The 24,340-nt window shown below is 53.2% G+C and overlaps 9 protein-coding genes across 9 annotated transcripts; 3 read left to right on the forward strand and 6 right to left on the reverse strand.

The window, feature by feature from the left end:
• Window positions 1-96: 96 nt before the first annotated feature.
• PV05_00898 (uncharacterized protein) lies at window positions 97-1,393 on the forward strand. Its single transcript, XM_013465829.1, has one exon. It carries the CDS (start codon window positions 256-258, stop codon window positions 1,063-1,065), a length of 810 nt encoding a protein of 269 aa, XP_013321283.1. The 5' UTR covers window positions 97-255; the 3' UTR covers window positions 1,066-1,393.
• Window positions 1,394-2,321: 928 nt separating this feature from the next.
• Window positions 2,322-4,496, reverse strand: PV05_00899 (uncharacterized protein; the record flags this gene model as incomplete). Its single annotated transcript, XM_013465830.1, has 1 exon — window positions 2,322-4,496. The coding sequence occupies one exon, from the start codon at window positions 4,494-4,496 to the stop codon at window positions 2,322-2,324; it is 2,175 nt and encodes a 724-aa protein (XP_013321284.1).
• A 1,167-nt stretch (window positions 4,497-5,663) lies between these two features.
• Window positions 5,664-7,824, forward strand: PV05_00900 (uncharacterized protein). Its single transcript, XM_013465831.1, has one exon. The coding sequence runs from the start codon at window positions 5,850-5,852 to the stop codon at window positions 7,674-7,676; it is 1,827 nt and encodes a 608-aa protein (XP_013321285.1). The 5' UTR covers window positions 5,664-5,849; the 3' UTR covers window positions 7,677-7,824.
• Window positions 7,825-8,401: 577 nt separating this feature from the next.
• PV05_00901 (uncharacterized protein) lies at window positions 8,402-9,244 on the reverse strand (the record flags this gene model as incomplete). Its single annotated transcript, XM_013465832.1, has 1 exon — window positions 8,402-9,244. The coding sequence occupies one exon, from the start codon at window positions 9,242-9,244 to the stop codon at window positions 8,402-8,404; it is 843 nt and encodes a 280-aa protein (XP_013321286.1).
• A 63-nt stretch (window positions 9,245-9,307) lies between these two features.
• PV05_00902 (uncharacterized protein) lies at window positions 9,308-9,802 on the reverse strand (the record flags this gene model as incomplete). Its single annotated transcript, XM_013465833.1, has 1 exon — window positions 9,308-9,802. One exon carries the CDS (start codon window positions 9,800-9,802, stop codon window positions 9,308-9,310), a length of 495 nt encoding a protein of 164 aa, XP_013321287.1.
• A 694-nt stretch (window positions 9,803-10,496) lies between these two features.
• PV05_00903 (chlorophyll synthesis pathway protein BchC) lies at window positions 10,497-12,083 on the forward strand. Its single transcript, XM_013465834.1, has 3 exons — window positions 10,497-11,601; window positions 11,700-11,752; window positions 11,819-12,083. Exons 1-3 carry the CDS (start codon window positions 10,706-10,708, stop codon window positions 11,950-11,952), a joined length of 1,083 nt encoding a protein of 360 aa, XP_013321288.1. The 5' UTR covers window positions 10,497-10,705; the 3' UTR covers window positions 11,953-12,083.
• On the reverse strand, window positions 12,080-14,249 carry PV05_00904 (uncharacterized protein). Its single transcript, XM_013465835.1, has 5 exons — window positions 13,911-14,249; window positions 13,536-13,849; window positions 13,439-13,479; window positions 12,940-13,334; window positions 12,080-12,894 (listed from the first exon to the last, which is right to left on the reverse strand). Exons 1-5 carry the CDS (start codon window positions 14,079-14,081, stop codon window positions 12,163-12,165), a joined length of 1,653 nt encoding a protein of 550 aa, XP_013321289.1. The 5' UTR covers window positions 14,082-14,249; the 3' UTR covers window positions 12,080-12,162.
• A 1,949-nt stretch (window positions 14,250-16,198) lies between these two features.
• On the reverse strand, window positions 16,199-16,733 carry PV05_00905 (uncharacterized protein; the record flags this gene model as incomplete). The annotated part of the gene is made up of 3 exons (XM_013465836.1): window positions 16,199-16,368; window positions 16,424-16,547; window positions 16,692-16,733. The coding sequence occupies 3 exons, from the start codon at window positions 16,731-16,733 to the stop codon at window positions 16,199-16,201; spliced, it is 336 nt and encodes a 111-aa protein (XP_013321290.1).
• Window positions 16,734-16,995: 262 nt separating this feature from the next.
• Window positions 16,996-23,982, reverse strand: PV05_00906 (uncharacterized protein). The gene is made up of 6 exons (XM_013465837.1): window positions 23,445-23,982; window positions 23,098-23,389; window positions 22,424-23,044; window positions 21,417-22,367; window positions 21,143-21,352; window positions 16,996-21,088 (listed from the first exon to the last, which is right to left on the reverse strand). The coding sequence occupies exons 1-6, from the start codon at window positions 23,732-23,734 to the stop codon at window positions 17,132-17,134; spliced, it is 6,321 nt and encodes a 2,106-aa protein (XP_013321291.1). The 5' UTR covers window positions 23,735-23,982; the 3' UTR covers window positions 16,996-17,131.
• Window positions 23,983-24,340: the final 358 nt, after the last annotated feature.

Below are 24,340 nucleotides of genomic sequence, written 5' to 3' on the forward strand. Positions count from 1 at the left end.
TTTTCGTCGCCAAGAGCCATGATGCAGGGATCGACGCCACCACGTCACTTGTGCCGGAGGAAACGGTCACCACGGTTGACGCAAGATTGGGATCATCGACATCACAACACGAACCCCGTGGAACCTGCTTTGGCCCCAAGTACAAAGAGCCTCGAGACCCTCGTAAATCCTCGTTTCTTCCTCGACTATCGAAACACGCGAGCCTCGTTTGACCACCCATCTACGACCCCCCCAATACGTGCCCCCTTATCAACCATGGCATTCGGCGGTGCTCTCCTCCGTTTCGGCCAGACTGGCCTGCGTCTCCTCGAGTTCGCCTGCGCTGCTATCGTCCTTGGTATCTACAGCTACTTCCTCTCTGTTTTGGCCGACAAGAACATCCACATTCCAGCATGGGAGAAGGCCGTTGAGGGCATGTCGGGCGCCGCCTGCTTGTACCTCATCTTCTGCGTCCTCCTGACGCTCTTCCTGGGCGGCATCAGATTCTTCGCTTTCATCGCCATCGTCCTCGACATTTGCTTCGTCGGATGCTTTGCAGCCATCGCGTACTACACCCGCCATGGCGCCAACGCATGCAAAGGCGTCGTCAACACTCCCCTCGGCACGGGCCTCAGCGGCGAGGCCGCTCCTGGAGCTGGAGACTGGGGCTATGTGTGCAGCTTGAACACGGCCTGCTTCGCCGTGTCTATTGTCAACATCTTCCTCTTTCTCGTCACCGCCGCTGTCCAGTTCCTTCTCGCCCGCCACCACCAGAAGGAGAAGCGCTACGGCCCAAGCCCATCCAACAACTACACCAGCGGAACCGGTCGTCGTCCATTCTGGAAGCGCAACCGCGGGGCTGCCCGGGGCACTCGTGACGCTGAGATGGCGACTACTGCCACTGCGCCAGGTCACCATGGCACGACTGTTAGACCCAGTCACGAAACCGGCATGACAGGCTCCACCATGAACAACGCCGGTCATGCTCCTTACGCCTCGGAGCCCAAGTACGGTCAGCCCGGCTACGGCCACAATAACGGCATTGCACCTGCACACCACAATGTGACCAGTGGCACCAACTATTAAACAATCAACACGCAAATCTATTTAATCAACCACCACCGCACGATGACACGTGGGCCAATAACGTCGTCGTCTGTACCAGATTGTATCATCACCAGCAGGGAGTTTGTGAGGGATGAGGAGAAATGAACAGAATGGCATATTTTGAGAAATATATCATTCATGTTTTGTAACAACAGATGGCACAGTTCTGGGAGCGCTTGGCGCTTTACTGAGCAGCGCCTTGACAGGAGTATACGATGTTCATGATAGAACTATACCCGCACAGAGTCTCATTAGCTTATTAGCACCTTAATAATGATCTGAGAATCCAAAATCTATTTTATAACGGTTTCGTCAATCTAGTTGATTTTCTCACTGTTGTCAAGGCTATTCCTCCATCGACAAGCCGAGTTGTTTTCGTTGCTTTCTCGCCGTTGTCAACACTCCCTTCATCGACAAGCTGGCCAGGGTACGACAATTTTCCCGCCCGTGACGTTCTCTGGCCCCTCGGACAAGATATCCAGAGTAGGAGTGGATCACTCTGACGGAAGGATTGCATCGTGCATGACGGCTATGGTTATGCGGGAAGATCCTTGATAATCCCTGACGAGTTGTTGGGGGCGCGGGCCCTGATTTTCGTTCCCTTCCGGTCCATCTCGTCATGCCACCCGTCGACGTCAGCATTCCAGGAAGCCAGCTCCATTCGGGCCCCGTCGCCAGCTAGTGCTCAGCTGTACACGGCACAACACGGTCACGCAGCACGAGTACCACGGGTACCTACCAAGATGATGGGCGACGTGTACGTAATAATTGAGTCAGCTGTGGTGGTGACTATGGACGGCTCGACGGCAGATATAGGGCGTGGGATTTGCACAGGGCAGCATATGCAAAGGCTTTTGAGAATGACTTGCGCGAGCATGTCTCACCTTTCCCATCTCGATAATTTTCATGTGATATCTACCTATTCTGAAGCACACGGATTGGTTTGTAGACATTATGTATGACGTCCCGAATTCTGGTACTTTCCGTCTACTATCCGTACGGTCTCCTGGATATGATCGTACCTAGTACAATTGGCGCCAGTGTGCCGTTCCAGGACAAATACTGTAGCAGCGGGGACAGTGTGTGTTGTAAAGTGCCCACTGTGGCTACAGCAGTTGGACCTCACATTTGACAGGAGACCCCTCCTACCACACAATTTTCCTCGCTCTACTGTCGTGCAATGGCACCCTAGCGCCGATTACACTAGTTACCTGTGAGACCGTTGTACTCTCCATCTAGTCTATGGCCATTTGTTCTTCGGTCGATTCCCTGGCAATTGGGAGCTCCAGCAAGGGGGAGTTCCATAACGACAAATCCATCCCCTCCTCGAAGTGGTTCGCGACGTGATCTGCGCGCTCTTCCCAGGAGCCACTTACCTCCTGGCAGAAACCACATCTGAGTTTTTCGGGGCCGAGGTTCTCTATGCGGAAGTAGTCGCTGGTGTTCTGCACCGCCCAGGAAACAACACTTGCGCTGTGCATGCCTCGAAGATGCTGCACGAACTCGTCCTTTCGGAAAAAAGTGCGCTCGGGCTGTGGCCTTGTCCAGCAAAGACGTGACGACTGCAGGTGCGCACATGCACATGAGCTGGCAATATCGCAGAATACACAGCGAGAGCGGTTCCATTCAGGCCCTGGCAACCAGGTGCATACCCAGGCTTCAGTATGTATGTGGATGGATCGCTCATGGCGCTTCCAAGTGAACTTCTGTCTGAATGCGCGGCCGCAGAACGTACAACAGTACTTTCTCTGGCATGGGGAAAAGTTGTCAACCTGAGGATTAGAGACCTTAGCGTAAGGAGCCCACAGCCTCCGACCCCGGCGGCTTCCACGAGATGCATAGCTGGAACTAGATTGCGCCGAGCTTGCGGTCGATCCTGATGCCACAGACCTGTTCTCATGAGACTGCGATGTCGGTATCGCGGTGGATCTATATTGGAGATCGAGCCTTGACATCGAAACGTCCATAGGGCCAGGTAGGACAGCAGGAGATCCCGAACACTTCGAGAATAAAACTCGATCTTGTGGGAGTTGCGCTATGAATTTCCAACCCTCCACGACATCGAGCCAGTCTGCTAAGCCGTTGGTCCAACTGGCCAGTTCTGCTTGAACTGCCCCAATCATTCTACCACTGATGAAATCCTTGAAACCATAGGTTGAGCCGCGCGATGCCGTCCGCTCAAGTATTGGTCGCAAGGCCTGCAACAACGTCGGCTTGAGTACGTCCAAGCCTGGGGGTGGCACAGCTGATGTGTCCAGGTTGTTCAAGGTGTCCCTCAGCAGCGACCAGGAGGTATATGGGAGGATTACACATGCTTTTTGCAATGTCCATACGCATACCACTAACTCTGACAAGTCCAGATCCAACAGGAGAATCAACCGTAGGAAAGCTCTCCTGTCTTTCTCCTCCCAGCGTCGATTCATCTCGTGACCGATACAATTGAGCTGCTCGGCACATTTCTCCAGCTGTTTCTGCCAGAATCTAGGCATTTGGCAATCGTCTGAGGGCATGTGATGAGTATCGGACGCTCCGTTGGCGGACGGCAATTGGTCGAACCACCATTCCAACATTGATCCGGCATGTTCAGCCATGCTGCTCGTGGTTTGGACAGCATAACCAGAATCGACAGACATGTTCTCTGGGTCGAGCATGTCCTGCTCAGGATCGAAGCCCGTCGGAGACGGGGGGACTACCTCGAGAGATAACTGAGCCTCTGGCTGAGAGTCAGAGTTCCGTGATGACTGGATTTGCTCCGCTAGGCATTTATCGGTAGCGAAGACGTTCTCGTCCAGGACCGGCTTCTCTTCAGCTTCGTTAGCCATAACACTATCACGAGCCTCGGTCGCATTCTTTTCCGCAGGAGCGAGCTTTCGCTGGCGGGTTCTGTTCAGCCACCGTTTGACCTGATGGCTCGTGAGTCCTGTGGTTGCTGCCAATTCAGCCATCGCCTGCTGGTTAGCGTACGGGTAGCGAATGTTTTTTGACAGCCATTCTTTCAAGATTCTTATTTGCCGTGGTGCGAATTTCCCAGTTTTCTTCGGCGGCGGCGTTAGCGGCACCGCTGGACTGTTGTCGGAGTGTTGCGGATTGATAATATTGGCTGGGCGGCCACCTTCGCCGTTGATAGACTGGGTCCTTATGTTGATCGGCTTCGCTTGATAGCCGCCTTCGGCGCTTGCAAGTACCCGTGGTTGCTGCTCCGTATGCGTTGTTAAGGTAGAAGCCGGCGTGAGATAACAATCTGGTCCACTCCCTCCCCATCTGTTCTGCGCATTTGATACGTCTTCCTCATTGATTTGCGCGGGGAATAGAGTATCAAAATCCTGATTGAGAAGGGCATCCCACGAGTCATCCCATTCTCCGGCTGTATCTGAATCGAGAGCATAGCCTGACCCATCTAGTGTATTCATTTCAGTTTAAGTATGCGGTGTAGACTGGCCCTCGGTCGCTACATCTGCCATCAAACCACGGCGATTAGTATTATGCTTCGACGCAACCTCAACCGGTAATCAGATTCGCTGCGATGCTGGAATTGCACAAGTTCTGCTGGGAAGGGGCGCCACTTGCCAAACATCGAAGCCGCAGTCAAACAGAAGATGAGGCGGTCCTTTGAGGTCGGTGAGGCTGAGCCAGTCTCTGAGGTTCACGGTGCAGGCAAAGGAACGACCAATCAATTGACAGCACCGTAATCCTCAACCTGCACCTTGTTATCTCAAGCAAAGTTGATGATTGGCGCAGTGGCGGGAAGACCATTTCCAAACCACGAACAGTCCGAAGAGCATCACGGTGCAGCATCATGGTACTCACGGTGACAGCTGGCAGGCACGATGTATATATCGAGGAAGCAAGGTAATTGCAAACCAGCAAGAGGGTGTTTTGGAAAACCCATCTTTGCTGGGTACCTTCCACCATTCAGCCAGCCATCATCCTCGGCCTAGACTTCCTCCGTTGAGCCTCAATTGACACTCGGTATGCCAGCCTCGCTCGAGCTTTTATGAAGGTCTTCAAGCTTACACAAACCGTTTAGACATACCTAGAAATGGCAAACACTGGTTTGTCTTCCGACGCAATAGTCGGCATCATCTTCGGCGTGATGTCCACAATCCTTGGTCTGTTCAGTACATACGTGGTCTTCAGACGTAACAAGCAGGCCCGACGTCCACCGCAAATTTCCGGTATGACTTGTGGTACATCTCAGTATTGTGTCTGAGGTGACGGATATACAGATTCCAGAGCGTCTCAGCGGCAGCATGATAGATTCCCTTCCCAGAGCGGGATGTCAGCTTTTCCATCGTCGCGGGTAGTCACTCGGGTGGTGACAGTGCATGATAGAGAACTTGAATCATGGGTGTGATAATTGAGAGGACGAGCTTCGTACTTAGAGCAACTCGCGAGATTTTTGAGTGGGATAGTGGATAATACCGCCTATACCATAGTCCGCAATAGGCGCCATTAGGCGTGGAAGGATCCTCGGCTAGCCTGAGCTTGGTACTTAGGGGCCGGTGCTTCCGCTGCTTTGGCTTCGACTTATTAAGGAATCGGAACGAAACTTACCATCCTCCTCTTCTTGATACCCTGGGAAATCTGGCTGCTACCTTGCAATGTCCTTGCATTCCGGCTCGCAAGGATCTTAAGAGGTTGATCAGTTTCGTGCTCATGTTCGACATGGATGTGAAGATGCGGCATCGGGCAAGGCCACCGCGATCTATCGGCTGAGCTGCTTTGAATCGAGTCCACTGTCGAATATTTCCTCGACAATCATCATGCCATTATCAAAGCGTTCCACAAACCTATCTGAGGCGGAAAGCAGCAGGCGGCCGCGGCTCCCAGCAGTTCAAACCGATGATCGTAATCACCATGCCTCACCGGCCGATGGTATATCAGTGGACGAACAGGCTGCTGTTCTCCAGGCAATGTCACTGGACTCACCCCCAGGACTCGTCCAGTCGCCGAGCAGTTATTCAACGGACTTCAGCCAGCCAAGTCCTGCTATAACTTCTGCCCCAACCCCTCCTCTTACCCCTACCACACCGACATCTGCGACATCATCGAAATTCAAGGCAGCGTTAGAAGATGTCCGACATTTTGCTGGTGGTCTCATAGCTCACCCATACGAGTCTACAAAACACTACTCCATTCTGCGCCACTCCCATGGCTTGGTCTACTATAATGGTTCCAGTACAAATCTGGCAATCACTATCTTCTCTGACAGAGAGCTACCAGCGGACCGGACACTGTGGCTACAGCGCAAAGGATTCTCTGGCAAAACCGGCCTCAAGATTGGCGGATTGCTAGGCGCCCGAAGCACATGGATCGAAGTGACACCCACTGTCAAAGCTACCCCTGAGCAGCTGAATCCTACCGATGAACGGGCATGGCAGAGGGACATCAAGAAATTCCTGAAGAAGGCGCCCAAAGAGATCCGTTCCCATCGCGTCCGGGAGACCGATGTCCTTCGCATTCCCTGTGATGCTGACGATGGCTATCTGAGAGTGGTCCTATGCACTGCTGAAGGCAAGAAAGTGCTTTGTGGAAGTCCGGTCTTTCGACTCGCCTCGTCAACGACTGAGTTTAGCTCGATTCGAGGTGCCTCACTCAAGACGATGCCACTTGAGGCAGGCATCAAGATAGGCCAGATCATCGGCAACAATATAATGTCAGCTACGTTGACACCACTCGCTGACCAAGCTCGGTCAACCGTCACAGATCAGATATCACAGATATACCAGCCGAGTTTTGGCGTACAGGAAGCAGCGAGCTATGCCTACGATCAAAGTGGAGTACCAGACAAAATTGACGATATCAATCAGCAGTACGACGGCGCTCGTCAAGCCTCTTACGATCCCGTCCAACAAGTAGCATACGACGCCTTACAGCGACCGGACATCGTAGGACCTCCTTCAGGTCCAGTGGCGCCATTTCCCGTACGATTCCACGGCAAGGTGGTACCAGGCACGGGACGAAGCAAAGCAATGTTGAACGTGCCGACTGCCAATTTGATGGGGGTGCCTGAAGACACCCTGATGCGGTACAAGGGCGTCTTTTTCGGCTGGGCAGCAGTCACTCTGTCCAGGAAGCCCGCAGTCGAGACGAACATTTCCGATGATTGGCTCAAAGCCATTATTTTCATTTCGCCAGACCCGGACAGGAGGAGGACAGTTTTGCACAAGAACAGCGCCCGAGTGTATCTGCTGCACGATTTTCAGGGCGTTCAGCTCTTTGACGCTAAGATATCGGTGCTACTGATGGGTTACTTGCGTGCACTGCATGAGCAGAGTCCAGATGAGGAGCCAGATGTCGAATCGATGCAGTTCGATATCTACAAAGACATTGCAGTCACGACGGCAAGCCTGAATCGACCTGCGTGGACAGCTGAGGCGACTTTGGAGCGCGACAAATCTGCCGCGTCGAGTCGGTCCGTGAGCGAACGCTACATCGATTTTAGACAGAACACACAGAGACAGATGGATCGAATGCCCGTCAACAGATTGGGGATCAGGACAGAAGGTGCCGTATTGAAGGACAGATTGATTGGGTTAGGAGGAGTCTGGGTGCCGAGGCAGCCGTTGGCTTATGCGCAAACTGCTTGAACCTTGATTAATGTAGCTATAGAGCGAGGTAGAGAGACTTGGGGGAAATTTGAATATCCTACGTACCTGCTCCGTATAGCTTGGTAGGTACCTGGATTACTGGAGAAGAACCTACAGTAATTGCCATTTACGGTTTGATCCAAGTGGGTGAACGAAGGCCACTTTAACCCGAGCTTTAACTGAGCCTTTGGCTTGAGCATCACCGAGCGGTCCCCTGAGCACCACACCGACGCCTTGGACCAGCCTAATCAGGCCTCGACTAAACCTGCCCCTCGACTAGGCATCTAGTACTCCATGGTCAGGCGGAGTGGCAGAGGGCAATACGTTCGGCGGGTGTTTGTGATCGATGGCTATTATCACTGCTACCACGAGAAAACTCATTCCCTTTGGCACTGTCAGAGCCCTTTCTGGAAGATATGTGACCGCCTCGGAGTCGAGCCAGTCCTCCGCGATGCTAGTTTCTGCCTGTACAACTGGGGCGAGGGTGGTCAGAGAGATGTTGTTGGGAGCTTCAAGTTCAAGTCACGTTCACAGGTACCCTGGACGAGGCTGGCTTACTGTCCAATGAGCTAGCCCACCACGCAATTTGGTTGCGCTACGGTGAGATATTGACCCACCGCGCGACTGGCCGGCTGTTGGAGTGTCAATCCCGGCAGTGTTGATGGCCGCTCTGACCGGATGATTTGCCAAATGTCGGTAGGTCGCGGCAGCTCCCCTACCAAGTTCTAACTTCTATACCGGCACTCTTCAGTATAGTGACCCTCATGGCGGCACCGAAGGCACCATGCTTCGTCCTGCGCATGGACAAATGGACATCGTTTCCCATACCCATAGGGACAGTAGGCACGATTGCACTTCTTCGTTTTCCACTTCTGGAAATCCAAATCCGGATAGTCCCGAAACAGGTCCCGCTCCTCGTCACTATGGCGGTAACCACACTCGCCTCTTTTCTTGCAGCGGACGCGGTCAGAACATTGTTGAGTTTGGCGTATGCCGCGACGATGGTCTTTTCTCAGGTCGGATCGAGCCACCGTTTGCCAGCCGTCGTTGTCGTCGGGATCAGTGAGACCTTGTATCTCCTCGTTTTCGCCATGTCCACCCACGGGTTCGGCGGTACTGGACGGCTTAGCCTTGCGTTCGACAGGTTCGTGTTCTTCTTTCGCTGTGACATCGGTGGAGTATTGGCCATTATCATCCTCCAACGGCGCATACATATTGATAGTTTCGACCATGGCTGGGAAGTCCTCATTGAAACGACTTGCGTATTCGGGCCATGACAGTACTGTCAACATCTCCTTAAACAGCCCTCGTGCCTCGAGGACCATAGCCTCAATGTTCCTTACCTTCGGAAACTCCACAAACACCTCCGCTCCTGTTTTGGACAGAGTAGTGTAGAACAAGCGGCCCAACTGAAGGAGCTGCTCGTGCACGGAAGATTCGAGGTTATGCCCGCCCGGGTCAGCAAACTCGCAGAGCACGATCGATTGGCCAGGATCAATTTGCTTGGCCTTGCTCTGTCGGGTAGAGCAGAAATTGGTGAAGGAAATCTTGTCGAATATCCAGTTCATAAAGTGTACCGATAGCAGAGCGTTGTCGTGATTCAGCTTCAAGTACTCTGCCGAGATTCCCGACTACCAGGCCCAGAGCTCCACTCGGATGTCAGATTCCAGCACTTTCTTGATTGGCGGGAGCAGGTCGCGGTCTCCAGTGATGGCGACAAACGTCGTATTGGCTTTTTGCTCTTTGTACCTCAAGTCATACTCGGCCCTGATGCTGAGTTCGGTGGCTTTAGAGCTCAGGTCCGTTGCCATGGAATTATCCACCTCCTTCTCTTTACCATGGGCGCGATCGTAGATCTTGGTCTGGAACTTGAACTTCTCAAACGCTTTCCACACTGAATCGTTAGGCGGTGGGCGGGAGCCATAAAGAAACGAAGGACCTTGGCTGCGGTCGTTGCGGAGCGTATCGATCAATTTCCCGATGTCAATTCTGAGACGCGGGTCGCGGTCGCTGTCTGTCAGTTTGGGCATGTGGCTATTGCCCGAGGCTGCGAACTTTTGGGCCTCGATCCATATGTTGGAGTCATCCACGAAGAACATGCAGGTCTCGATCGGTTTGCTACCCATCATGGATGGTGTCTGTTAAGTCTGGCAGCAGCTTAGGTTGGGGTAGGGAGCGGGCGTAAAAAGCATCAGTGAGGCGAAGACTACCTAGGTAGAGAAGGGACTACCGCGGACGAGAGGAGGTCCCTGGTCCAAAGCCCCGTTAGCGCCGTTTCGGACTTCAGCCCCATTGATGGATCTCCCTTGCACCTAGTGACCTACCTACCTAAATGTAGTGATGGTATTTCCGGCATTTGGGAAGAGTCGAATGCCAAAAGGCCCATGGCATGATCAGCGAGGCTATCTTACCTCGGCATACCTTCCTCTTGTGTCAGCTTCCCCAGATTTAGTGCGTTAGTCCGGAATAGTGTGAACCGAAGTTCCTTGGCCTCCTCACTTTCTCCCTTCTCCATCTCCCTCATCTGCCCCTCACTTTGCTCCTCGGACTTCCTGATCTAGCAAGCCGAAAGAGTTGATCACTCCATGCACCACCTGCTAGGTGCCTGCCAGTGGAGGACCCGGAATGCCCGTTTTAAGGTGTTGTCGAGTTATCTTGCGAGCGTTCAAGCGGGGCAAGACCATGGTATGACAGAAGAGCCCCGTAGGTGACCGTCTTACCACAGTTAGTTCGGGCAAATGCAGAGCGGAGTGGATGGGTGGTTGTATGAGGCGCTTGTTGCCCGCTTGGAGAGCTTCACGCGGATGAGACAGTCGAGCAGTCTTTCCGCACCTCGTTGGCGTAGTTCTTCTTCCTCCTTTCCCACATCATATGAGTACAGTACATGATATTGCTTCGTCTTCTCTCATCTTGTGCAGCGCCTCTTCCAGAATACGAAACCCTATAGTATTGACTTGCCATCTCTTCAACTGTTCCTCCTACTCAGCGCGGACAAGCAACCAAATTATTACTAACTCGGCCCCGCGACCATGTCAACCATGAACGCCGTCCGCTTCCACGGGCAACGCGACATCCGTCTGGACAAAATCCCCGTCCCGGACGTCAAACCAGGCCACGTCAAGATCTCGCCCAAGTTCTGCGGCATCTGCGGCTCCGACCTGCACGAGTACCTCGGCGGGGCCAACTTGATCCCGCAAGAGAACCACCCGCACCCGATCACGGGCGAGACACTACCCCTGACGCTGGGCCACGAGTTCTCGGGCATCGTCGAGGAAGTCGGCGCGGGGGTCGAGCACGTCAAGCCCGGCGACCGCGTGTGCGTGCAGCCGACCATCTACGACGGCGACTGTCGCGCATGCAAGCGCGGATTGGTCAACTGCTGCGATCAGAACGGCTTCGTCGGCCTCAGCGGTTGGGGCGGCGGCCTGTGCGAACACATGGTCGTCCCCGCGAGCTGCGTCAAACCCTTACCGGACAACATCTCGCTGGAGGTCGGCGCGCTGATCGAGCCGCTCGCCGTGGGCTGGCATGCGGTCGACATTTCGCCGTACAAGGACGGTGATGCCGCGCTCGTCCTGGGCGGTGGGCCGATCGGCCTGGCCGTCGTCCAGGCGCTGGCTGGCAAGGGGTGTCAAAGGATCATCGTGAGCGAGGTGAGTGGCCGGAGGAGGCAGTTCGCCAAACAGTTCGGCGCCCATCATGTGATTGACCCGACGGCCGTCGATGTCGTCGCGGAAGTCGATCGATTGACGGATGGCGAGGGCGCGGATGTCGGCTTCGACGCCGCCGGCGTGCAGCTTGCCGTGGACAGTGCGTTCAAGGCAATCAAGGCTAGAGGGACGTTGGTCAATATTGCCGTGTGGGAGAAGAGGGCGGCGCTGCAGATGAATGATGTCGTCTTCAGAGAAAGAGCGTATATGGGAGTGTAAGTCTACTACTGAACTACTGAGCAATCAACCCCTCCTGAAGGAAAACCGGGCACGGGATGGATGACTGACTGACTGATTGACTGACATCTTACAGCGCAACTTATGCCCTGGGCGATTTCGAGGCCGTCATCAATGCAATTTCAACGGGTAAGTCGTTCTCAGTTCGCCTCTTCGGCTGACGGTCAGTCTCGTGTGCTAATCAATAATGGACAGGGGCTATGAAACCAGAAGGCATGATCACCAAGACCATCAAGTTGGATCAGGTGGCAGAAGAGGGATTCAAGACTCTGATCGAAGACAAGGAGAACCATGTCAAGATCCTTGTGGACGTGGGTGCTGGGATATGATCCCATCGTAGGCCCAAAGCGAAAAGAATAGTGCGATTGGTGCCTGCCAAACAGCAAACAATGGTCTTAATTATGCATGGGATGCGCTTTTATTTCTCTCTCTCTCTCTCACGCAGCGAACTGGACTGTGCTACTGATGTGCGGTATCGTGCATCGATACGTTGCTTCCCCTCCAAGCTCTTGCACTTAGCGTCCGCCGTTCCTGCCATCCTATGCAAACCCAACTCGACGATCTTCAGGAACACTTTCGGCCAGACTACCGAATTGACTTGGAGTCCGACTGTGATTGAGTCTGCCGAGTGTCAGAGCGATTCTACTGTTGGTATCCAAGGTATGTTCAGTAACCAGTTCCTTGTTGATCTCAAAGTGTTTGATGAAGCACGAAACCGCCATTGCGAGAGCGGCCAGTCCGCAGAAGAAGCCGAAGACGCCGTGAAATCCGTAAGCATAGACAGCAACGCGTTGAGGCGTACCAAGGATCGATGTCGGCAGGTGGAGAGCTCGCAGCCTGATCTTCATGACATTTTGGAACACGGAACCGCCTATGCCGACGCCGAGAGCCATGCCGAAACTGCGAAGGAAAGCGTACATTGCAGCTGCAGCGCCTTCGTCACCAGGCTTGCAGACCGCTTGAGATGCGCAGTTCAGAGCGTTGAGGAGGAGACCATGTCCGATGCCAAGAGTGACTAGGCTGAGTACCCAGGTGGTCGTCCAGCTATGAGCGGACCATAGGGTGGTCAGGCCGGTGGCCAGCGTCGTAAGAACCCAGCCGATCCAGATTGCCCAGCGGTAGCTACCTGTCCGGGTGATGAGGCGGCCAACAACCACCGCTGTGGGGATGAGAGCGAGCATGACGGCCAGCAGACCGACACCGGTTTGGATGGGCGACTTGAGCTTGACGGTTTCGAGGAAGAACGGGATGTAGTAGAGTTGACCGTAAAGCTAATACGTGAGTGCGGATCAGTGCAAGAAGGTGATGCAACTCACGAGAAGTCCTTGGACAAAAGCACCAGCGTAGATAGCAAATGCTGTTGGATTGCGAAACAGGGAGTGTGGTAGGAAAGGCTCCGTCGCGCGATACTGTTCATATAGCCCGGTGCAAATGAGTCCCAGGAATCCGGCAATCAGAGGGATGATGGTCTGGGCACTAGCCCAAGACTGTTCGGTTCCTCCCCAAGATATTGCCAGGAGAAAAGCTGCAGCAGATGGTATAAAGAGCAAGCCACCGGCCCAGTCGACTCGGGTGAGCATCTGTCTCCATGTCGCTCGGCGAGGCGTGAGGCGAATGAACAGAGGCACGAAGACCAAGCCGATACCACAGAAGGGAAACATCAGGTAGAAAACTCCACGCCAGAGTGTTGGGGTTGCAAAAGCACCGCCGACTAGATGGGATTTCATGTCAGTACTCCTGGACACAAAGCAAAACAGCGTGTCATGATGAGGGCTGTGGCCATCGAAAAGTACGAGGGAGGATATTCAGACTTACTGAGAGGTCCAACGCACGTTCCGACTGCCCATGCTCCCTGTCTGTGAATGGCTCATGGTTAGATCATGACCAAGAAAGCATTGACTGGTCGACTTACAAGATTCCCACGTATTGCGGACGGGATCTCAAGGGGACGATGTCGGTGAATATCACAAGCGAGAGGACGATGACCCCACCACCGCCAATGCCTTGAATGGAGCGACCGGCAAGCATGACACTGATGTTATGGGCCGCCGCGCATAGGATGGTACCGACGGTGAAGAATATCAACGAAGCAAAGAGACAGCGAGACCGGCCAACGATGTCGCTCAGTGCAGCCGTAAATGGCATTGTCACCGCGCATGTGAGGAGGTAGGACGTGCCAATCCACAGCCCTTGCGTGGTGTCTGTCTTAAGAGCCTGGATGATTGTCTAGAATAGCAAGTCAGTGTCCGCACACAGAAGAGTCAGGCCTGGAAGACGGAATACATACGGACAAAGAGGTGATGATGACAGTCGCATCAAGACTGACCATCAATGAAATGATGGCGAGCGTCAACATTATGGCCCACTCATGTCCCGATGGTTTCCAAGCAGGAGCGACATCCTGATCTCTTGCAGTGTGTTGACCACTGTCGTTAGCGGTTCGCTCTGTATCGGCCATGCTGTGCTGTGATGAGTGTTTCTTGTGTAAGTCTTGTTGTTACGCTCTTTGTCGGTGTTTGGGAGGAGTGAAAGATTGTCAATGACATGAGAAGTGATATATCTAAATATGATCCCCGACCCCACGCGGCAACCCAGTGATGGGCCAAATCGGAGAGACATGATGTCGTTTGCGCGGTCATGGTCTTGTAGGCTTGTAACCCTCCAAGGCCGCCAGTGAAGTTGTCGCTTTCGCAGCTCATTTTGTTCACATGCCAAGATGTGCAGTGAATGCAGTCGCAGAGGAGCTGGAGTGGTGAGGTAGCCGGACCTCTTCTGAAGCTTGTCGTTTACTTTATCACCGAGGGAAAATAGGCCCCTCAGCTCACCTACCATACGCTACCTAGGTATGTACCCACACAGAGTACGCCGTAGCTGCCTAGGTAGCCAATCCAGATACTGAATCTTGGACAACGGCTGAAGCTGTTCCTCTTTCGGAGACATTACACGAGCTGACTGAGTGGTCTTTCTGGGTGGAGCTAGCACCCGCAACAAGAATTCTCAGGCTGGAGCATTCAAATCTCGCAAGGCTGATGCGGCTTTCTGGCTTGATCGTCCGTGCGTGTGATTTGAGAGTGGTGGAAGAAAGAAAGAACGTGGTGCAGCAGCTGCACAGGTTGTGACAATATGTCTTTTCCATTCCCAGTTTAGCGTCCAGTTCAACAAGCTTGACCAATCATAACTTGTGCCCTTCAGCCTCGTCAGCCTCGTCAGCCTCGTGATCGATACCTCGATTGTACCATCACGTCTTGAAAGATGACTGTGGTACAGTCGAACAATCCTATTCCTAGATGATTCACCATCGAGCTATTGCTTCAAGGATCTACTAGCTGTCACGATCGGGACCAGTCATTGCCAAGGGTCCTGATGATTTAGCTGACCGATATGTGGAAATGGCCCTTCCATCCATCCAACTAAAGGTAGAGTTGGCTCGTTACATCAGTGACAAGCGATGTTGCCACAGCCATACGATGCAGAGATACAATGGCATGGTATTGCCGTCGTATAGAGTCGAAACATACGTCAAGATACTCTATATATTTGTGCAGAGGCTCCGTCGTTTGGTACTCATCCTGGCTCCGTTTCTCTCCCAACCATAGACAAACGCTGTGTCTGCAGCATCTTGACGCTCACACGTGCCATACGACCCTCGGTAGCCTTTGCCCTTCTAGGCCACTTCTGCCACTATTGCAAAACCAGACAAGGCTCAATACTACGCTCGTAGCCAAGTGAACAAAGAGAAGAGATTGGCAGAAGAAGAAAGATGGATTCTCACCACAGCTGCAAGAAGCCACAATCACCCTCCACTTCTTCCTCATCCTCCCCCAGAGATCAGTGCGGCTCTTCCCAGAGCTCGTCACAGGTGCCCCGGACCAGCAGCAGACCATCAGATGAACAGTCGACAGCTGCGCTTGCTGAAGCGCTCGCCGAAAGATCCGATGCCCTCCCACTATGCATATTCAGTGGCCTTGTCGAGGCCTCGCCCAGATTGGATGAGAAGCCCGGTTCAAAGCTTACATGGATCAAGGAAGAACCTCGATCAAGCTAGGGCTGCCGTTAGGCCTCCTTTGACAGCTTTTGAGGCGAAGTTCGGGTAGAGCTCCGAGCATGAGGCTGCCATGAGCAAACGTTCGCACAAGACCTCGAGGTCAAAATGATCTTGACTGAGGTGATCGGAAAATGCAAGAGGTGGTCGGCAGAAGCCTTTTCCATTCGGAGAAACGCACTGAGTTGAAGCTGCGCTTGTTGTCGGTCGGGCATATATAGAGTGGCAAATCATCCCTAGAATCAATGAGATTTGATTCCATCCTGTCCGGTCCACTGGCGTGACACCGAGATAGCAATTGCCGAGCAAGGTGAAGAGGATTGTGCCGCAAGGGAACGAGAATAGCAGAGATGATTCTCCATGCCAGCGCTCGATCCAGTCCAAAAAGTTGTGCGATTGTCTCATAATGATATGGCGTATGCTCAAGTAGTGGGAATTCGATGTGGCGCGAACCTGGGGGATGTGGAGCTTCAGCCTCCTGGGCTTTCCTGGCGCTGAACGATCCGCATAGTGGTGTACTCTTGATTGACGACTTATTTGGGCTTGTCTTTCTCGTTTTTCTCTTGTTCCAGCTTTCTTAGCTCTTTTCGAAGTAATGTCTCCAACCCTTCGTTCCTCCGGGTCAAGAGCATAACATCGTCTGTCTTGATCGTGCTTCTTCCTGCATGTTTGGCAAAGGACTCGAGATCAATGGCGGCATTTCCTGGCATCTGGGGTCAGTAATCTACAACGCTAGCATGAGCTTGGGGGAAGAATACCAATCTGGGCCCAGACCAATTCCATCAGACTTCCAATGAACTGCGGCGTTGCATTGACGCCAAGGTTGATGCTTTCTTCGTCGACTATCTTGCCTATTTGGAACCAAAGAGCAGAGCGAAGTTTCTATGGAGTGGTAAGATCAGCGTTTCGTCGACATGAGAAGTCATTCTTACTTGCATCCAGCCGGCCAAATGTGAGAACGATAGGATTTGGAAGTCCCGTTCCAGTTCGACCACAGTTTGACCGGTCGGATCATCATTCGCTTACCTTCTGTAATGCCTCCGCTTCTGTCTCCGTCGTAGAGGCCATACTGCAGCGCTGTCGAGAGGATTTCAATGGTGGTTCTTGACGGTATCTCGGTTGGCGACGACGCGTCCGAACGCGTTCATTGAGCTCGTATGGTCCACCATAAAAACATACGGTCAAGCATGAAGCACGTCAGCAACATAAGCTGCCCGTGGAAGCCCTCACTAGCCGTGGCTAATAGTTTCCTCCGTAAGTCGGAAATTTGCGCCAATCACAAGTGATAGGGCCAAACCACGCGCGCCAGCGCGTGGCCGCGAGCAAAACGCGTTTTCATAGCAAAATGCCATTTTGATAGCCACCAACTTGATCTCTACCCACCACCACCACTACGATGCCTAATAACTATAACCACAATCTTGCTTGTCTCAACATCCAACCTCTCTGAATAGCTCAAAATCTGTTTACGCTTTGCTTGTGAAAGCTGCGACTGCCTCCTGCATGATTCTGGCGGTCTCGCGGACAATGGGCGGACTCACCAAACTGAAATGATCTGCGCCTTCCACGACATGAGTCTCGACATCACCCAGGAGTTTGTCCCATCCGTTGGGCCCGAAATCGGTTCTCTTTCCATAGAACCAACCGACCAGACCGAGTCCCTCGTCTTCCATAACGTTTCCGTCCATTTCCTCGATTTCCTGTGCCCACTCTGGAATCTCCAGGCCTTGCTCTTTGATCACGTCGATCATGCCTTTCTTTGCCCATATTATCACCGTTTTTAGCGGTCTTTTGCCCTCAGGCATCGGCTGAGCATTGTACACCATGAGCTGCTTCACGGTGCTGAGCAAATGTTGCCTCAGCATGTCTGATATGGCTCCAAAGGCCTTTCCGGCCCGCTTGATGCCCGCCGTCAACCCGACCTGGTCCAGAATATCCATTGTCAGCTCCAGACCATCGGGCATTGGTCTTGGCACACGCATGTCCAGGAGTATCAGACCGAGGACTGTTTCGCCCCCATCGATCAAGATGCGTGCGGCTTCATATGCGTATGCGGAGCCAGCTGACCAACCCCCAAGCATATAAGGGCCTTTAGACTGCGTCTTCCGGATGGCTTCGACAAAAAGCTGCGCGATTTCGTGGATTGAAATGGTGTATTCTATTGGACAGTGAAGGAACGGTGACTCAAGAGCGTAGACGGGAAGCTTGGTGGGGAAGAAGGGTAAATGCAGATAAGCCGTGCTACTGCCGGCGCCGTCGACAAGGAGGAACAATGGGGTCTGTCCTGATGATGGCCGGCCTTGGAGCAAGACTACATTGCTGGAGTACTTCTTTGCTGCTGGAACAACTTCTGCTTTTGGTGCCGCTTTCTCTGTCGCCGGCATTTGTCGCTGTGGCTCTGCCACTGTTTCAGGTCTCCGGGAAGGAATTGTAGAGCGTGGTTCGGGTTGTGCGACGCTCGACACCGAAAATGGCGGATTATCATGCTTATTTTCGGCAGGCGCAGGGGTCTTGGTTGGCTTGAGGTCGCCTTGATCTGGCTTCGACACTGTGGGTTCCTCCAAGGGTATCGGCTCTACCATCTCGGACAATGCTTTTCTCATCGCCCCAACCGTTCGGTGCACCGTGAAGAATGCGGCAGGGACAGAGATGTTGGTGCTCTTCTTGATGGCGTCGATGATGGCCACACTCATCAAAGAATCAACACCCATGTCCTCGAAAACAGTGTCTTCCTGCATGTCCTCCACAGGGTATCCGGTCTCTCGGGCTATAGTCTCGAGAGCCAGAGTGAAAATGCTCTCCACATCCAAGGCGCCAACATCTGAAGTGGCAGCCGAAGACACTGGTACTTCCGAGTCCGACGACCACGGAGTAGCCACACTAGTCGTGACGGTACCGGAGGAATTGTAGTAGGAGTCAGGCGAGGTGTCTTCTTCGGACGGCGAAGAGGATGTCGGGAAGGCTTTGCCCTGCGTATGAATGACAGGTTTCGGAGTGTCGTGAGAGTGGCCGAAGAGAAGAGAGTGCAAGATCCTCTTTGGCATTCTCTGGAACATGACTCCACCCAGAACGCCTACTATGTTGTCGTCGTCGAAGATGTAGACATCACCAGTCAGAATGCCCTTGTGACGAGATTGTCTCATGCGAACGTAACTGAGGTACGTTTTCTTCTCCGAAAGCTCTCCTACCATTCGCATACTTTTCACACCGGCAGAGAAGTATGCAATGTCATCAGGAGTGTCCACGCTTCCGTTGAGCAAGAAACCCGCCAACTGAGCCAAGGGGTCAATCCAGTACGGAGCACAAGTAAACTTGGCTCCGTTTGGAACGGGGTTGAAGTTGACTACCGCAACACCTTCATCTTCAGGACCCAGAATGACTTCGCTCATGCCTTGATACTGGTCGCTGTAAGTGACGATGTTGTTAAAGAGCTTGTACACATATCGTCGCGAGAGTCTTTGGGCCTTGCCTGTCCGTGCCGAATCTCTGATCGACTCGATGCGGCTGCGGACGAGATAGGCAGTATCGTTCCAGGACTCCAGCCATTCAGCCGCATCGCCATATCGGATGACACAGCCACCGTGATCTTGTGACTGCCTTTTGTTCTGGGAATGGAAAGTGATTGTGACAGTCCAGTTGGCCTCCGCGGAGGCCACCGCACTGACCCGGATGGTCTGGTCTGCTCCTGACCCAGCCAATGTCAGTGCCTGGGTGACGGTAAGGTCTTCCATTGACATCGGAGGGATGGACGTCCCTGGATGTAGCTTTTGGTGAATATATCTTCCAGCCGTATACGCCATGTCGGCGAATACACTGCTTGGACAGATTGCCTTTCCATTCACGACATGCCCTTGCACCACAGCAAGCAAATTCGGCTCGGCTACCCTAGACGCAAACTCAACAGCCAAACTGGTCGCCGACAGGGTTTCTGTTTCTACACGCTGAAGCGTCGTTGTGGGAAAGCCTTGAATCTTGATGCTTTGGTTACTCGAACCGTCACGGCCTTGGTCCTCGTCCACCAACGTCAGTACCGGTTCCTTGAATGGTGTCCAGTAATCTTTGACATCGAAGGCATATGTGGGAAGACTCAGGAGACTGAGAGTCTCGGCATGGTCCCCGTGGAAGGCTTTCCAATCAATGTCGATACCACGAGTGTATGCTGTACGCAACGATGTGGAAATGGTTTTGAAGTTGTCCTCTCGAGGCTTGAGGGAAACCATGCGTTGCGACGACGATATGTCCACGCAGGCAGATGCCAGCCCGAGGCAGACAGGGCTGGGACCAACCTCGAGCCACAGAGCCTCTGTGCCGAGTAGCTCGGCATTCTGACAAGCATTGATTGCAGCCAGGAAATTTACAGGCTGTCGCATTTGCCTAACCATGTAACCGCTCGAGAACGTGCCCGCATCTAGCACAATTTTGCCCTCAAGTGTCGATGCGACAGGTATCAACGGCTTGTTGAAGACAACGCTGGCGGCGATGGTCTCGAATTCTCTCAAGATGGCGTCCATTTGAGCAGAGTGGAATCCATAGGCATTCTTCAGCAGATCAGCCTTGATTCCAGCCCTATCACAATCCTCGCTGAAGGCTTTGATAGTTTTCAACGGCCCACTGACCACCGTACTAGCAGGACTGTTGATGCAAGATATCTCGCAAGCCGCGGAGCTGGTGGCCAACCTGCCTTCAAGCTCGGCGACTCCCAGCCTGACTGATAGCATTCCGTAAGTCCCGCTAGAGCAATGCTTTTCGACCAGAGTGGCACGGTGTCCGACAAGGTAAAGCGTGTCGCTCAACGACAACACGCCGGCGACGCACAGCGCAGCGTACTCGCCGAGGCTATGGCCCACCACGACAGCAGGTGAAATGCCCCATGACTTCCAGGTCTTTGCTAGAGCAATCTCGAGCGACACAATGGCAAGCTGGATTTCCACGGATGATCTGGAATTGGTGTTGGTCGAGTCGTCGGCAATCAGGTCAACAAAAGGAGGAAACCCTAGGAACACAGCCTGTGTCTGGCATGCTAGAATGTATTCGCGGAAAGTGCGACACAGTCGGAACAAATTCTTCCCCATACCGGGGTATTGTGAGCCTTGTCCTGTGAAAAGGAATACTGTTCTGACCTTGTCACCGATGCGCTTGGTCTCGGCAGCACTGTCCGCCTTGACGAGCTCAAGCAAGTCGTCGGCAGAAGAACTGACATATGCACTTCGGAACAGATCGTGGCCTCGGCGTACTGTGGTCGTGTACGCCACATCAGCAATGCTCACGACATTCTCTGATAAGAATGCAACAAGCCGCTGCTTCGCCTTTTCCAAGGCGACGCTGCTCCGGGCGGAAAGCGTGACGATATGATGTCGACGAGGATCTTGTTCTTTACCTGGCCTCGCTGGTGCATCCTCAATGAGCAGACTTGCATTGCCACCCTGGTCACAGAAGTCAGCCTTTATATGCGAGAAGGATTACCGTTTCGAACTTACCGCCGCATCGAAGTTGTTCAGCAAGATTCTGCGTACGCCGTCACTCGTGGCGCTGGCGTCGAAGGCCACAGACTCATGCGGAATTTGGATGTTCAACTTTTCCAATTGTGGATAGTTGGCGTTCAATCTGGCTGGCATGCCGACTTGGGGAGGGATTTCATCCTTTTGAAGCATGAGGCAACACTTGATGAGTGCGGTCACACCTGCGGCCTGCACAAGGTGAGTCAGGGTCAGCCAGTGTTCCCGTGTTGATAGTAGGGAAGGTCCCACTTACTGCTTCGCCATGGCCCAAGTTTGCTTTCATCGACCCAACATACAAAGGTGGTAGTCCACTCGATCGATCCTTTCCCAATACATTAGCAACGGAGGTCATTTCTGCAGTATCCCCGGCTTGTGTGGCCGTGCCGTGAAACTCTACATAAGAGATGTCGTTTGGTTGCAGACATCCTTGCTGCAAGATCTGGCGGTACAAGCGCTCCTGGGCCCCTGAGTCGGGGTGAGTGATGGACACGGCGCCAGCGTTGGCGTTTCTGGCACCTGCTCGAATGACAGCGCAAATGTTGTCGTTGCTTTGCTGAGCATCCTCTAGGCGCTTTAGGACAACGACCCCGATGCCCTCACCACGGCAATAACCGTCTGCATCGGCATGGAACGTCTTGCAACCACCAGTGGAGGACAGGAAGCCACCTTTGCTCAGGCCAGAGTACGGTCGTGGTGAGGATAGGATGGAACCGCCACCAACGACTGCCATGTCACAGGTACCGGCATTCAACTCGGACGATGCCAGAAGCACAGCTGAGCAGCTTGAAGCACACGCTGAGTCGACGCTGAAGGATGGGCCGGTCCACTTGAAGTGATGGTTGATCCGACCGGGGAAGAATGCTCGTGCGACTCCGGGCACGTAGTAGATGTCAGTTCCCTCGTTGTTGTTGATTTCTTTTTGATCATCCGCAGTCTGACCGAAGAAAGCTGCGACCCGTCGACCTCCTTGCGGTAGCTCGCCATATGGTGCCTGACCAGCCTTTTCCAGGGCTTCATAGGTCGCCATCAGGAAGAGCCGTTGCATTGGGTCCATCTGAAGGGCTTCCCGGGGTGACAGATTGAACAGACGACAGTCGAATTCTCCGGGGTTCTTTAGAAAGCAACCATATTTGGTGGAAATCGAGTTCTTCTTCGACCCGGATGGGTCATAGTACTCGTTCAGGTCGAAACGAGAACTTGGAATCTGCAAAAAATGTGGTCAGCACGCCGAAGTCGGAACCGATAACAGAGAGCACGTACCTCAGTATGGAGATCTTTTGCTTCGTGGATCGTGTTCCAGAGTTCCTCCATGTCTTCACCTCCGGGAAATCTTCCGGAATATCCTATAATGGCAATGTCCTGGCAACCAGGACGGTCACTGGGGAGGGCTTTGGCTAGTTCCGCTGCCTCACGTATGCTGTAGACCGCTCCAGTCGTGTCCGTCAGCTTTTTGAGCAAGGCTGTCTGCGTGGTAGGGCCGATTATTGTTATATCGATGCGGGCTTTCTCTGACAAAGTCAAAGCTGTTTGCATGGCGCTGCTGACTTGCAATGTGTTTTGAGATATGTCTACGAGCATCTGGTGTAGCAAATCTCTCAGAGTTTGACATTCGTAAGGCTCCAAAGAAGAAGTGCTTATAATGGTGGCATTAGGCGAAGGTTGTCGATCATGAAAAGCCGACGAGCCGATGATGAAGTCAAAATCCAATGCTGGGAGATGAGGCGCATGAACAGCAGCCTCGATTGGAAGTGACAAATGAGGTGCCGCAGCTAGCTCTGGGCAGCTTGCGAACATATGCTGCAGTGTCGATGGAGGGCCAGTGAGTGTGGTCCATGGATCAGCGATCACGCTGAGGTATGCTGAGCGATGTCCAGGTATACGCTGACCAATGTCAGGAACGAGGGAGAGCATGGTCTTTGGGACAATTACTGTACCTGATCTGCATGGAACTTTTCGATCAGTTCTTGTTGTCTGTCAGCAGGCATGGAAGTAACGAGGTAACCCCAGGTGCTTGTCCGTGGCGCATCCTCAATGCTCCTCGAACGCTGTGAGATTTGAGCCGCGCAGCGCACGATCAGTGCAAGGATGATCAGAGACAGGTCAAACAGCTCTGCTGCACTGCGAGCGACTGATGCTGCGGCTGCCGGCAACAACCCCGTACACAGGCCCAGCATGTGGACCTCTTTCCTGTTGGTCGCCAACAGCTCTGGTTCCAAGAGGGCATACCTGGAAAGGGGACAATCAGCAACTTTCAATACAGTACAGTGAGGGAGCGATATACATCAGGAGCTCTCCCAGACGGCATATGCAGACCAGCGTCATGTTTACTGCCCCTCCGGGCAGCTCTTCCCGTGCCCATTTCTCCGCAAGATCAATGATCGTGTCGAAATCGGGCCAACGTTCACGCTGTTCCGCTTGGAGTTTGCCAACTTCCAGCTTGACTACTCTTGCGGCTTCGAACAGGAAGCGTTGAATAGTGATGGATGATCTGGCTTGACGATACAAATTCTGGATAGCAGGTAAGGGCGACACCACCTCGTCCCCAAAGAAGAGGATATGCTTTGATGACATCCTGGGCGGTGTGAAGACTGCTCCTGACACCTGTACTCTTGGAGAAGGGTGGGAGGAAAGGGTCAAGCACTACAAAGACAAGGATAAATACTTCACGAGACGTGCCAACGGACTGACCTACTGACAAGTGAATGGTGAGAGGTGGCTGCCCTCTTTGGTCAGCAGCAGACGATCACGATCCTCCCTTCCGCGGTCGCTCGTCTTGCACCTCCCTTCGTCTTTGATCGAGGCGGGATATCTGCACCCTGGTACCTTCTGAGGAGCTGGCGGTGTCTCAAAGCTCTCCATCCACTCTTGATGGAGCTAACATTTGTGATAACCAGGGAGTCTCCATCTGCGATAGTGTGCCTGCGAGATTGCCAATGCGCTCTCACCTTGCACGTTTTCAGACCATTCGGGCTCAACGTCCGGGAGCAGGGGCCCATGGCTTGGAAGGATTCCTGGCACGGCAGCAGGACAAAAAAATGAATGAGCAAAATACTATATGTATTGACATTACAAGTGCAGGCCAACCGTTGAATGACAGCTATTACCAGAACGACGCTTGACTACGTTACAGACTTATACCATGTACAGTGCCAGCTTGAGTGGGGCTCGCTAGCTTGG

Source organism: Exophiala xenobiotica (genome assembly GCF_000835505.1).
Source record: "Exophiala xenobiotica strain CBS 118157 unplaced genomic scaffold supercont1.1, whole genome shotgun sequence".
NCBI lineage: Eukaryota > Fungi > Ascomycota > Eurotiomycetes > Chaetothyriales > Herpotrichiellaceae > Exophiala > Exophiala xenobiotica.